This window comes from Nestor notabilis, unplaced genomic scaffold (assembly GCF_000696875.1).
Source record: "Nestor notabilis isolate BGI_N333 unplaced genomic scaffold, ASM69687v1 scaffold16664, whole genome shotgun sequence".
In the NCBI taxonomy this organism is placed as follows: domain Eukaryota; kingdom Metazoa; phylum Chordata; class Aves; order Psittaciformes; family Psittacidae; genus Nestor; species Nestor notabilis.
The window spans coordinates 1,526-13,221 of record NW_009927046.1 but is presented as its reverse complement, the minus strand read 5'-3'; the positions used below and the strand labels follow the sequence as shown (position 1 = coordinate 13,221).

Below are 11,696 nucleotides of genomic sequence, written 5' to 3'. Positions count from 1 at the left end.
GCAGGAATTGATTTGATAGAACAATTTGGTTTGCCATGTTCTTCGTGGCAGAACGGAATACACAGTACTGGCCTGCTGTCTTTCAGACAACACTGAATGCATTTCCAGGGGTATCTAAGTCCCAGAGACGACATCAGGCCAGACAACATGTCCCAGGTACTGTGTTGTATCTTGGACACGTTACAGGCAAATGTGAAAACCACAGAGTAAGCCTGGAGCAGAGCATCAGCTGGGGTGAACAGTAACACACCCATCAGTTGTATGGGCAGAGGATCATCCAGACATCATTTCTGAGCAGGTCTCACTCTATCCTGCCTGTGTTGAATGACAGTGAGGACAGGCCAATCTTCTGCAGGTTTGGCGAGGGCAGAAGGCTCTGCAGCTGCAAGGAGGCTGTCCCTGTGCTCAGAGGCACACAGCACAGTTGCAGCTGCAGGTTAGTGCAGCAGTCATGGGCATTTCTTGCCCCAGTCAGCTTGGGTGTGACTTGGCATCCCAGCAGTTTGAAGAGCACTGCTCTTGAGATACTGCAGCCCAGAGGTGCTCTGCAAAAAGGGGCAACCTTCCTCAGGATCTAGGTCACAGCTGTATTTATATGACTGAAAAAACAAATAAAGAAAAGTGCTCTGGGGCACAGAGCTTTAGCACTCAGCTAGTGAGGATATTAAAAAGGAGGGAAGATAAGCCACTAAGAGCTTCATTTCCTCTTCAGCTTCTTTCTAATTTATTCTCTTGTTTATTTAAATGCTCTCCCCTTTGGGCAACTGAGTCTCTATTTCACAAAAGGTTTAAAAGAATTTCACAGGCAGCCAGAGCTGTCAGACAAGAAGACCAAGCTGGCTGCAAACCCTCTGGAGCACGACAGAGAATTTAGGTAACTTTAGAAAAAGTCTTTGTGGCCAAACTCTCCTGCTCTGGTCCTTTTTTAACTCTGTCAAAAGGCCAGGTTGCTGACTGCTTAGGAACCGTGCAAAACAGACATTTGTCTTCTGCCGTGTGCGAGACAGCTCTGGGGAGGAAGAGGCTCCTCAACTGGTTCATGTGTTACTGCCTCAATATGCAATGTTAACAGAGATGGACTATCTCTGACCTTCCTCGCTGCTCAGGAGGGTTTGGCATGCTGGACAGGAAGGCCACTGCCTGATGATTTAGGGCCCAGGCAGAGAGGTCATGGTAAAATTATATGCACAGCACACAGCACTTGTCACTTGGCTTCCTTCCACCCATCTCCCACTCCAATTCATCACTATTACTGCAATGAACATCCTAAAAAAAAATCCCCATTATGCACTGTTTGATGTTTCTCATGTGTTTGTGTGACCCTTTTCACCTAGTCTGCTCTTCTCCTTTCCCTTTGCTCATGGGGCTCTTTGGTTTGTCTCCGTGTCAGGAATCAGCTCCCCACTTACATCTTGCCTTTGCTGGTTCATGGAAGCCACCACAGTCAGCAGACAAAGCTGTGATCTGTTGGCATGTCTGCAGCATGGGGTGAGTGCTTGCCAGCATCCACTATGGGAGAAGGTGCAGGAGGGCTTTTTATTCTCCTGTCTGTGGCACAGTGTACACAGCAAGGGGAAAAAGGAGTCTGGTATGTGACAAGCTACTGAAATTATATCTTTGAGTTTGGCCCACCACACCTCTGCTGGTGAGTTAAAATGCAATCTCCATTTCTAGCCCAGCAAAGATTTGAATTTGTGCATTTGCTCACTGCTCAGTCATTGAAAGCTGGCGCAAGAGGATGGGACAGACCTGGACAGAAATGAACTACCTCTTAGACAAGTTCCCTCCAATTCTGGTGACCCAACAGCAGCCCAGCTGTTCCCAGGAACAGGAATAACCTGACCTTGAAAAAGAAACTATGTTCTGATCGACGTCCCATGTATCAGACGACAATGACTAACTTCACAGTCTTCATTAGACCAAAATCAAGTCCATTCTCTAATCTAGGGCTTTTTGAAACATCAGATCTCCATGAGCCATTAGTCATCCTTACCCAGACCTGATATATGTGAATGACTTCAGAATTCCACTACTGGGGAAAAAAAGCTCTTAAAAATCAGTTACCATGATTTGCTGCTTACAACATTTTCAGGTTGTCCTAGTTTGTGAAAAACAACAGGACTTGAACCCTGGCTGAGATATTTGGACAGGCCTAGCTCTAAGATTCAGTTTAGGTTTTTCTTACCTCACTCAGTCTACAGCATTTATCCATGTATTCATCTAAACTGTCACTTGTGGGGTACTTCTTCAGCTGATGTCCATGGATCTGGAGGTCTTGCATGCTGCCAAAGTTCTCTGGGAAATCGTCAGCAATTGTCTTTGGCTCTTCTATGGGACCTGGGGTGTGAAGAGTGCTTTCCCTTGCAGGGCCCGTCTCTGGGGTGGGTTCTTTTTCCAGAGATTGATGTTCGCTCTGGTCAAAATGTTCATCTGGACTTTCTTCCTGAGGGACATCTAAGTCTTTGAGGGAAGCTGTAGGACCCTGCACAGCATCTGCCTCCTGGCTGTAGTACTCAGCTTGCTTTTTGCTCTCTGGATCTTGGTGGCTGACTTTTCTAGTATGCTCTTTACATGTTCTCATTACTAGATGGTCAATTTCTGGAGAAGAAGAAGTGCTAAGCACGCCCGAGTCACAAAATGAGTCCCTGCTGTGAAGCACAAAGCTCTTCTCTGAACCCGTTGGTGTTGATGGAGAATTAGCCCCGCTTGGCAATTCAACCCCTGAGTCCTCAGATTCAAATTTGGAGAATCTGTGAAGTCGGCACTTGGACTGGAAGGCACTGAGGTCAGGCAGCGTGGCTACATAGTCTGTGCTTGCCAGGTCATCTGCATAGTCTGCATCTGCTGGTTCGGCTGCTGCGTTTGGATTTCCCTGGCAGTCCAGTGGGAAGCTGGCACCAGGGAGATGGGACTCTTCTGTGCAGGCTGTGTCAGCTGGAGCCTCTGTGATTAACCCTGGGTTTTGAATTCCTTCATTGCTCAGTATCTTCATATGTGTTAACACAACTTTGTCCTCAGCAGGTGGGCTCTTCTTACCTGCTTAAATGAAAACAAATAGAAGGTCACAAAAGGCTCCAAAACTTAGGGTCTAGTGCATCCCCTGAGGGATGTGAAATGCAAAACTTCTACAGTAAGGTGGTAGAGGGGGACAGCCCTAATTTGTTTTTCTAGAGCTACATGAAGCTTTCTTGTAGGCTTTGCTACAATAGAAGTGTTTTGTTTCACAGCCCCAGAGCCCTTCAAGGCGAGTCATAAATGCACATCAAGTTCTGATGTAGTAGATAGGTAGAAAACAACATGTGTAGCCAGATAACTTTTTAGTGATTACCTGTGTACGAACATAGAGAAATACGTACCCTTTCAGTACAACAGACATTAAGGCTAAAATATTTCCTCTGATTAAAAGTATTCTGAACCAGCAGACAAAAAAGGTAAAACGAAATCTGTCTTTCCACAGGCTTAAGTGAATTTTGGGTTGTAACAAGTGATTTGCAAACTGATATTCTCTGCAGTATTCTCTGCACATATACAGACGACAGAAAGCAAGTACTGCTAGGAAAAGCAAATGAGGCACTGTAGATCTTTTTCACTCCCTTTATGGTTTTAGCTACGAAATAATTTTCTTTAAATGAACTCTAATATTCTCCAAAAAGAGAAAGGAGATGGGAGCAGCTTTGTTCATGAGCTTTTTGCACATGGACAAAGAAGACTTGTTTTCATATCACAATTATTTCACACGGTAATGTGGTAGAACAGTCTCTGGATGAAAGGCTGATATACAGGAGTTGAAGATCTGCCCCCAGATTTTCTTACTGTTTTTCTGAATCTAGTATTTCACCATGCAGACTTCTGGTATGAGAGCCAGTGCAAAAGCTCTGCATCCACCCTTTAACAAACTGCAGCCTCAGCACCAAATCTGTCTGTATGTGGATTTGGAACTAAGAATTCCTGCAGTACAAAACTTCCATTTCTCTGGTACCTTTTCACTTATTAGTGCCTGACCCAGAGTGCCTCAGAGGGCTACAATGCGTACTCTTTTCAGGGTATCTTACTTCCCACTTCATTTCCTTTCATTCGCCTCTCCTACTTCCTTCCTTTTGCCTGACATCAAACTAGGCAAACTCACTCATGGTAATGTAACTATCCCTAAGCAGGCAGAGAAGCTGGGGACTCTCCACAGGTGGTAGAGCAGGATGAGGTCTGCTGTACAGCCCTCCTTCAGAGTAACCCAGAAAACTCTTCGTTTCAGAAATAACCCATTTTTCAGCCTTCCCTCCTCCAGCTTGCTTTCTGCAGTGTCCACAGACAATGGAAAATTTTACTTATTAAGGCCATCTTCTACTTTATTTAAATTCTTTCTATTTGATTATGAGAATTTCTTGGGATACTGCTGAAACATGCCCTTTACTGTTCATAGGCAGCCATAAATTTAATATTTTACACTGGATTTTCATAAGGGGCTGACAGTGATAAATCATGCCATCTGATAGGGTTTTGGGGGATCATGGCCATCATGTGGGCATTGTGCTTATAACACCTTATAGAAGATCTTGTTTTACAGAATTTGCACCTGCCACCCTTGGCAGGATTCACAGTCATCTCTCCACTGTAAAGAGCCACATGTAGGACAGTCAATGCCAGACCATCAGCAGTGCAACACCAGTACGTTGCTGGGAGGGAGGAGCCTGATTTGCAACTTCATGCACAACAAAATGCCACCTATGAGAGGGAGCTTGGTGCCAGGTCTTGGAAGGAGGTAGAGCTGAGTCATTACTCGTTTGGAATAAAGAGGATCTATCTGCTCAGTTGCAAACACTTGTTGGTAGAGTGAGGCAAAGCATTGTATCTGCATGAAAAATAAAAGACTAAGAGGCCCTTCTGATGGCATCGCTATGCTAGATGGCAAAACAAACCCACTGACGCTCAGAAGGAGAGCAGTTGCATTGCTGCACTTTCCTTTTAAGAAGAAATCGTACAGCTATCACTCTTGCCAGGAATTACTAGATGTAATGGTAGTTCCTTCCCACAGACTCCAACTGCCTTCAGTTATTAACCATGCCATTGCTTTCCTTTGACTGGAGATTCTCTTACTGTGTTTCACATCTGCCCCCTTTTTTCTTGCTTAACTGGTTCCACCCTGGCCTACACAAATATTTCTTTGTCTGAAATCAGGAAGCAGCATATTAAAATGAGGTCTTGCTACTTACAGAAGGAGATGTCAGATGCTTTAATTCATATCTTTTATGACTACAAAAGCTAAAATATGTACCAGAAAGTTTGGCTGGGGTAGAAAAACTGAAAAATGAGATGAAATCTCTGACCCTGTACATGAGGGTTCCCTCAATGCCAGAAAGTCCAAGCTGAGAAAGGTCTGCAATCTGGACAAGACAGTCCTTTGCTCTCCTCATCCTGTGGTCACTAGCAGCACACAAGGTTTCACAACAGTTTCTTATTTATCTGTTCTAGGCTGCTAACCACTGATCTCAGCACTGGCAGATCCTGGTAACCACAGTGTTTGAGCATTTCTGATTTAACCTCCCAACCCTTTGCAATGATGCAAAATGTTATCATCCTCCTACCACAAGTTCAGAGTAGATGCAGAGGACAGCACTATTTTGCAAAACACTTAGGCACCTCATCCTCACTCATTCAGTGATGCTTTCTCATGGTCAGTGAGGTCACCTGTGCTTACAGCAGAGAGATCTCCCATGATTAAGGCAGTGACCTGAAACTCAAGTTTTTCTTGCTCCACCTCACTGACAGAACAGTCTCTTCTTCTCTGTTAACTGGGTTATGGGATCTAAACCATGGGGCTTCCAACAAGCAGGTTGTTTCTGCTATAGATCTTGAAAGAGACATACAAAAAACCTCAGGTCTTTCAAGCCTATTGCAAACAAACACCAGAATGGTGGAAATAAAGCTCATCTGTGCAATTACAAAAAACAAAACAAACAAAAAAAAAGCTAGTCAGCCCCTCAGCTGCTATAAATTAGCTTGTTACCAGGGCCCCTACCAAAATCACGTCAGCTAATTCTGGCTGAGCAGTTGGCTTGTAAGTGCTTTGTACAACAATACCAGAGCCCCAGAGCAAAACAGGGAAGATGGACTCTTGTCTGTGCTGGAGGGAGCGTGCTGCGGGGGTTCAGTTACAGAGCCGCACTGAGGCTTCTGAAAAGAGGTGTGAAGCACTTCAGAGAGCTGAACGCGTGGCATTAAGTTTGGTAAGATGTATTTACTTGTGCTGGAGGCCAGCCAGGTTTGACACTGCTGCTCCTGGGAAATCGGCCAAGATTGTTGTTGTTGTATTTTGTTTCCTTTCCCCTGGACTGATTTTCCACACCACTTCTAGGTGCAGGTAAGGTGCTGGAAGGTGGCTGGCTGGGGCACTGGTATGGCAGCAGGAAGGGGAATGGAGTTGCTTAGGAACCAGTATAGCTTCCTGCGGCATCTTTGGCAACATGTGTCTGGGCCAAATATGGTCTGGGGTTAACCTGTGCTACTTTCCTAGTAGCCCTCTTGGAAGGTTATATGGCTCTGTAATCACACTAGAGATAAACAGGGTTCCCTGCATTGTAGTATGAGCCTGTAACTGATGGTGACTTGGTGATTATGTATAACCATAGGCAAGTTGCTGGATTCCCTGTGCCTGTACAATTGGAGAGTAAGACTGCTTTCCCTCTCACAGGGAGGTGGTAACAGTGAATTAGGTAATATCTAAAGGTAATTAGTAGGAAGGAAAAGGAACTGATGTGTCCCAGCTAGGTCTCTAGAACTTTGCTTCGCTTTGTTTCCAAATTGCTTTCTAGGATACTTCTCTGTTGGCAATCAGCAAAGCCCAGCAGAGAAACTTAAATCCTTTGAAGGTGAATAACATCCCATCAGCTCCCGTTCCAAGGCTTTTCTTTCCTTGGAGTTTTAAGTCCAAGTGTATTTTTCCTGTTGCACACTACCTAGTAGCTGCCAGGGCACAGCCTAGTTCATTAATACAGAGATTTCTGACCTGAGGAAGGAGGGCAGATATCTAACATGAAATTACTTTCAAGCACTTTCTTCATCCCAAGGTGCATGCAAGAGATGCGCTCACACAACTGCCCAGGCAAAACTCACGCATTCCCAGTCCTGCCCAGACCCAATTCCTGCAAAAGCTCCTACCTTTCTAGTAAATTAAGCCAAAGTCTGTATTCAAATCCCCATGCTCTAAAGCACTGAAATCCAGGTCCAAGTTTTTTTATTTTTTGCATCTATATCTGTGGCTCAAAGGCATGTTTCACTGGCAATTCCTTCAATGCGAGCCCTATTAAGCTCTGCTAAATCACTGAGAGGGGTTCTTGGCCTCTAACCCGTTGGCTCAAGTATCATAGCACATGGTCTTCTGGTGCATCCAGCTAATGGGAAGAGGCCAAATTGACAGTAGGATGAGTGCTGCTAGTGGCAGCACAGAGCTACGCCATATAGCATTGCCCTGTGCTGCTCTCCTCTCTTCTGGTTTGTGCCTCTCCCCACCCCCCCATCTTTTCAAAATGTCCATGCTTTGTAGGTTACTTGGCATGGGGAGAATCTCTTGTTAAATATGTGCACAACGACTGGCACAACTGGAGCCAAAACTTTGCTTGTCTCCATATGCCATTGTGTTACAAAGGACAGCAGCATTGGAGCCATGGCAGCCCTCTGCTTGTCCCCAGAGCCGCTGCAAGGTTCATGTGCACAGAGAACCCATCCATGGTGGGTGGTGCTGGCAGGGTTTTGCAGGGTGGCAGTCCCTGGGAGAGGCACAAGGTGAACAATCCAGAGATGCTCAGAGTGCCTATTCCTCTCCCCACTCCCATCCACAACTAGACATGCAACACCCTCTAGATTTAAATTCGTGAGGCCAGTACTTTCCAACTGTAGTGTGCCACAGGAAAAGAGCACCAGAAATAAAGGGCAGCACCAATGACTTGGGCTGCTGGAGTAGCAGAGATTTTGCTGCCCTGCAAAGGATGACCAAAGTCAAACCCCATCATTCTTACCAGTCTACTTAGCCCTGAGCACAGGGGCAGGATGCACATGCAAAGACCCAAAAAAGATTTTCCAGCATCCCATAGAGGACCCACACAGCCTGCTAAGTAACTCCTTTCTAGCTGTGCCAAGGATTAAATCCTGTGCCAAGGATTAAATCCTGTGCCATGCAGGACAGGTTCCATGATAGGGCTGTGGCCTCCAAGTAACAGACTAAGAGATGATCATCAGCTTTTGAAGAATCATAAGGCAGCAGCGACCAGTGAGCTGGAGTCAAACTCATGACCTAGAAATGAAAGGCTGCCTCTCCCATTCAGTCTTTGCATTCCCTCATTTTCCTTCCTTCCTTTACAAAAAAGTCTCTCTTTAGTCCTGTTACTGAGGCATGTTCTCTAACACTGCTGGCAGTACAGCTCAGGTGGTATTTCCCTTTCACTTTGAAGAGGGGATTTTTATTTTTTTTTTTCCTCACCAGTGATGAGATCTCAATTTCCCAGCATTTAAGGGGGGGAAAGGGTCACTTCCTTTCTGAAACAATAGGCATTTTTTGCAGCTTACTCTTCCCCCATGTGTGCTGAGGGGGGGGTTGCCGGGGCTGTACTGGAACCTCCTCCTCAGCACTAGCCCACCAGCAAGCTCTAAGCAGAGCACCCGGGAGCTGTGTTAACTTCACTAGCTGGGCAATGGCTGTCCCTTGCGCAGCCCCATGGGCACAGGGAATTGTTGCACATTCAGGACCCCACTGCTTGGAAGAACTGGATTACTCCTATGCTGCAAAAAGCCCAAAACAATGCAACAAACAAACAACTCCCACCCAAAAAAAACCCCGTGCAACCACCACCAACTGATGGTGTGGGAGGAAAATCGATTTCCACAGAGCTCTGCCATGGACTTCCACTGGTCGAGGATCTCCCTGATGCTTTACAGGCCTGTTCAAGACCAGATCCCAGACCTGGCGACAGCAGGGGTGCTGCCTGGTCCCAAGTACCTGCAATTCATCTGCCTTCCTAATACCTTTCAAGCAAAGCTAGTCTGTGAGCATGCTGCTGTAATCTGGGCTGCCCAACCTGAGCAAGGACTTCTCATAAACAATTAGGACAATTGTGAGACAAAGAATTTCTAAGGGGAGCTTATGGAAATGTATTCAGTGCACCACTTACAACCTCTATGTACAATGCCAAAAACTTGTGAAGGCATGAAATATGCTGTCTTAAAAAAGTGTTTGGGTTTACTGGAATTCTGACTGAAAAAAAAAATCACATTTGCAGAGGAACAAACTCCCATGTGGTAACAATATTTTTATGATGGACCCAGTTCTCAATCTCAATTTATCCAACTGGTGAACTGAAATGCATGCAGATTTCACAAGAATATATATACAATTCTATTTGCTTGAAATGCTGAATGCAAAGAAATAGCCACGATAAAACTGAGATCTCAGACAGTCCTTAAACAAAAAAGCACAAAGTTCTTGGATTGTTTGGCTCCAAGGTGCTTTCCAGTCACACTGTTAGTTAAGGGTGTGAAGTTCCTCCGGATGATAGTTTAGTGATATACGGTGACCAGAAATGTTATAAATCCCCCCCATAGCTGCAGCTGATAATGGTAAATCCATAAAATAGATCCATAAAATAGATGCTGAGAGAAAGATAACAGGGTTCAAGGACTCTGACTGAAGAGGCATTCATTGCTTTAATATATATGTTTTAGAAGAGGAGGAGATAATTATAGCTCTTTTCAGGCACTGAGGAGGAATGAGAGGGAGATTGATTGTTTACAGATGGATATAGTTGGGTGGACTAAAGAGGAAATGGATTTCCAAGTAGAGAGGCCACTTGACATTTTTACAGCTTACTCCTATTCATTCCAAGTGACCTGTGAAGTTTCTGAAATGGAGCAACAGGTCTGATAGATTTGTGACCTCTGCAGAAAGTGGCACAGCAGGTCCCCACAGACCACCTGCTTTATCAGAGAGAACTTGTGTAGCTGGCGATCACCAGTTTTTAGACCAACGCCTGACCTCGTGCATAGCTAAAAAGCCTCTCCCACCTGTTACTGCATTTATCCTGCAACTTATTTCACAGAATCACAGAATGGTTTGGGTTGGAAGGGACCTTAAAGATCATCTAGTTTCTTTTGGATGTATTGCCTACTGGGAAAACCTGGCCAAGGATGATTTTGGTGCACAAGGATCTGCGCCCAAGTCCTCCTTACTCTACATTGTAACCATTCCTGAGGTCAGGAGGAAGCTCAGTTCCCACCATCACCTGTGGTGCTTATTTGTGAGACTGTCAAGACGACAGCTTTCACTAAACACCTGCAAATTCTTCTCCTTGTAAATTCCCATGTGCTTCTTCAGGAGGAAGGTTCAAAACCTAAAATAAAGGAAATAGTGCTTTCATGGGCAGCCCTCTATAATACCAAAAGATTATTTGGCTCATAGCTCATTAGTGTGTCTGAGCAGAAAATTAAAACAATAGAAATAAATAAACCACACTTTGGCCAAAAACTGTGTAATTTAGGAGCTCTTTCCTCGCACATCTGATTTGCAGGCTGCCTCACATTGCAAAGCACTATTCAGCCAGTAACGAACTAGGAGACTGGAGGCCCTTTGCAAGGATGGAACTTGCCCCCCAGTGATGACAGATATGTATTAGTTCAGGTTTTATTGCCTATAATAAGCTTGGATAAACAACTGTTCAATAGTCCCACAGACTAAAGCCATTAAGACCCCAGTGTTTCAACTGAAGCTAAAGGAACTCATGAATCGTATCAGAAAGGTCACTGTTAACCCATTCTTCATGTGCAGTCACTGCTGTCCCTAGGCAAAAAAACTAGAGTGCTACTTCTCCTAAATGAGGTAGCAGTGGGCAGGTGTAACCATACTCTTTGGTATGTCTGAATTCTTTTATGGTTGCAATGAGAGTGGTGACAGTTTTGGGGTTTGCTGCTCTTGCTGGGGCCATACAAGGACCTTGCTGAGGTGACAAGGAGAAGGTGGTGATTTAGGGTTCTGTAGCTGAAGTAAGCTGAATTTCCTGATAGGAGAGATCCTGCTACCCTGATTCTTCTGCTCTAAAAGCCCCCAAGGGAGGGGGGGGAAGATCAGCTTATACCTCTGTTATTGAGCTGCCATGCTAAAAGTTTTGTTTAGTTTATAGTCTCTATCTTAAGCTGCATTTGGAGATGCAACTGTAAAGTCCCTGCCACAAAGCTTGCAAGAAACAGCATATTCTTGGCTCTTTCTGAATAGAGACAGGGTCCAAACCAGGACACAATATTTGGTGCCTCTTTCCAGCGAAGGTGATTAAGGAGTGCTGTCCCTTTCTTATCTGGAGAAATTTTAGCTGTATGTCTTTTTGATTCCTCAATGCTCTGAGTGATAAGTCTCTTTCCCCCACCAAAAGCTTCCACCTACCCCCTACGACAATACTGCTATGCCTGGGTAATGAGGGACACTTCCACGTGGAAGAGCAAGCTTCCTTTCCCCTCCTAACTCTGCCATCAGACTAGCACTGTATAGCTTGGGGGAAACAAAGTTCATGGTCAGATTACATCCAGGGGGAAAAAAAAAATAAAGAGCGGGTTCCACCATTCTGTAAAATGGCATCTCTTCAAACACTCCCCATGTCTTGCGGTGATGGTGAAGTGCTCTTGCAGCAGCACTGCTCTAGAGCCCTTCGTGTCATTGGGTAAAA

At 45.0% G+C, this 11,696-nt stretch overlaps 1 protein-coding gene across 1 annotated transcript in view; it reads right to left on the bottom strand.

Moving 5' to 3' along the window:
• The window catches only part of LOC104405231, a gene marked incomplete at its 5' end in the record, with an annotated part of 17,544 nt that extends 14,508 nt beyond the window's left edge, over positions 1–3,036 (bottom strand). Inside the window, one exon of the mRNA XM_010013880.1 lies at positions 2,186–3,036. Within this exon, the coding sequence (XP_010012182.1) occupies positions 2,186–3,036 (851 nt within the window). The remainder of the gene's footprint in view (positions 1–2,185) is intronic.
• Positions 3,037–11,696: the final 8,660 nt, after the last annotated feature.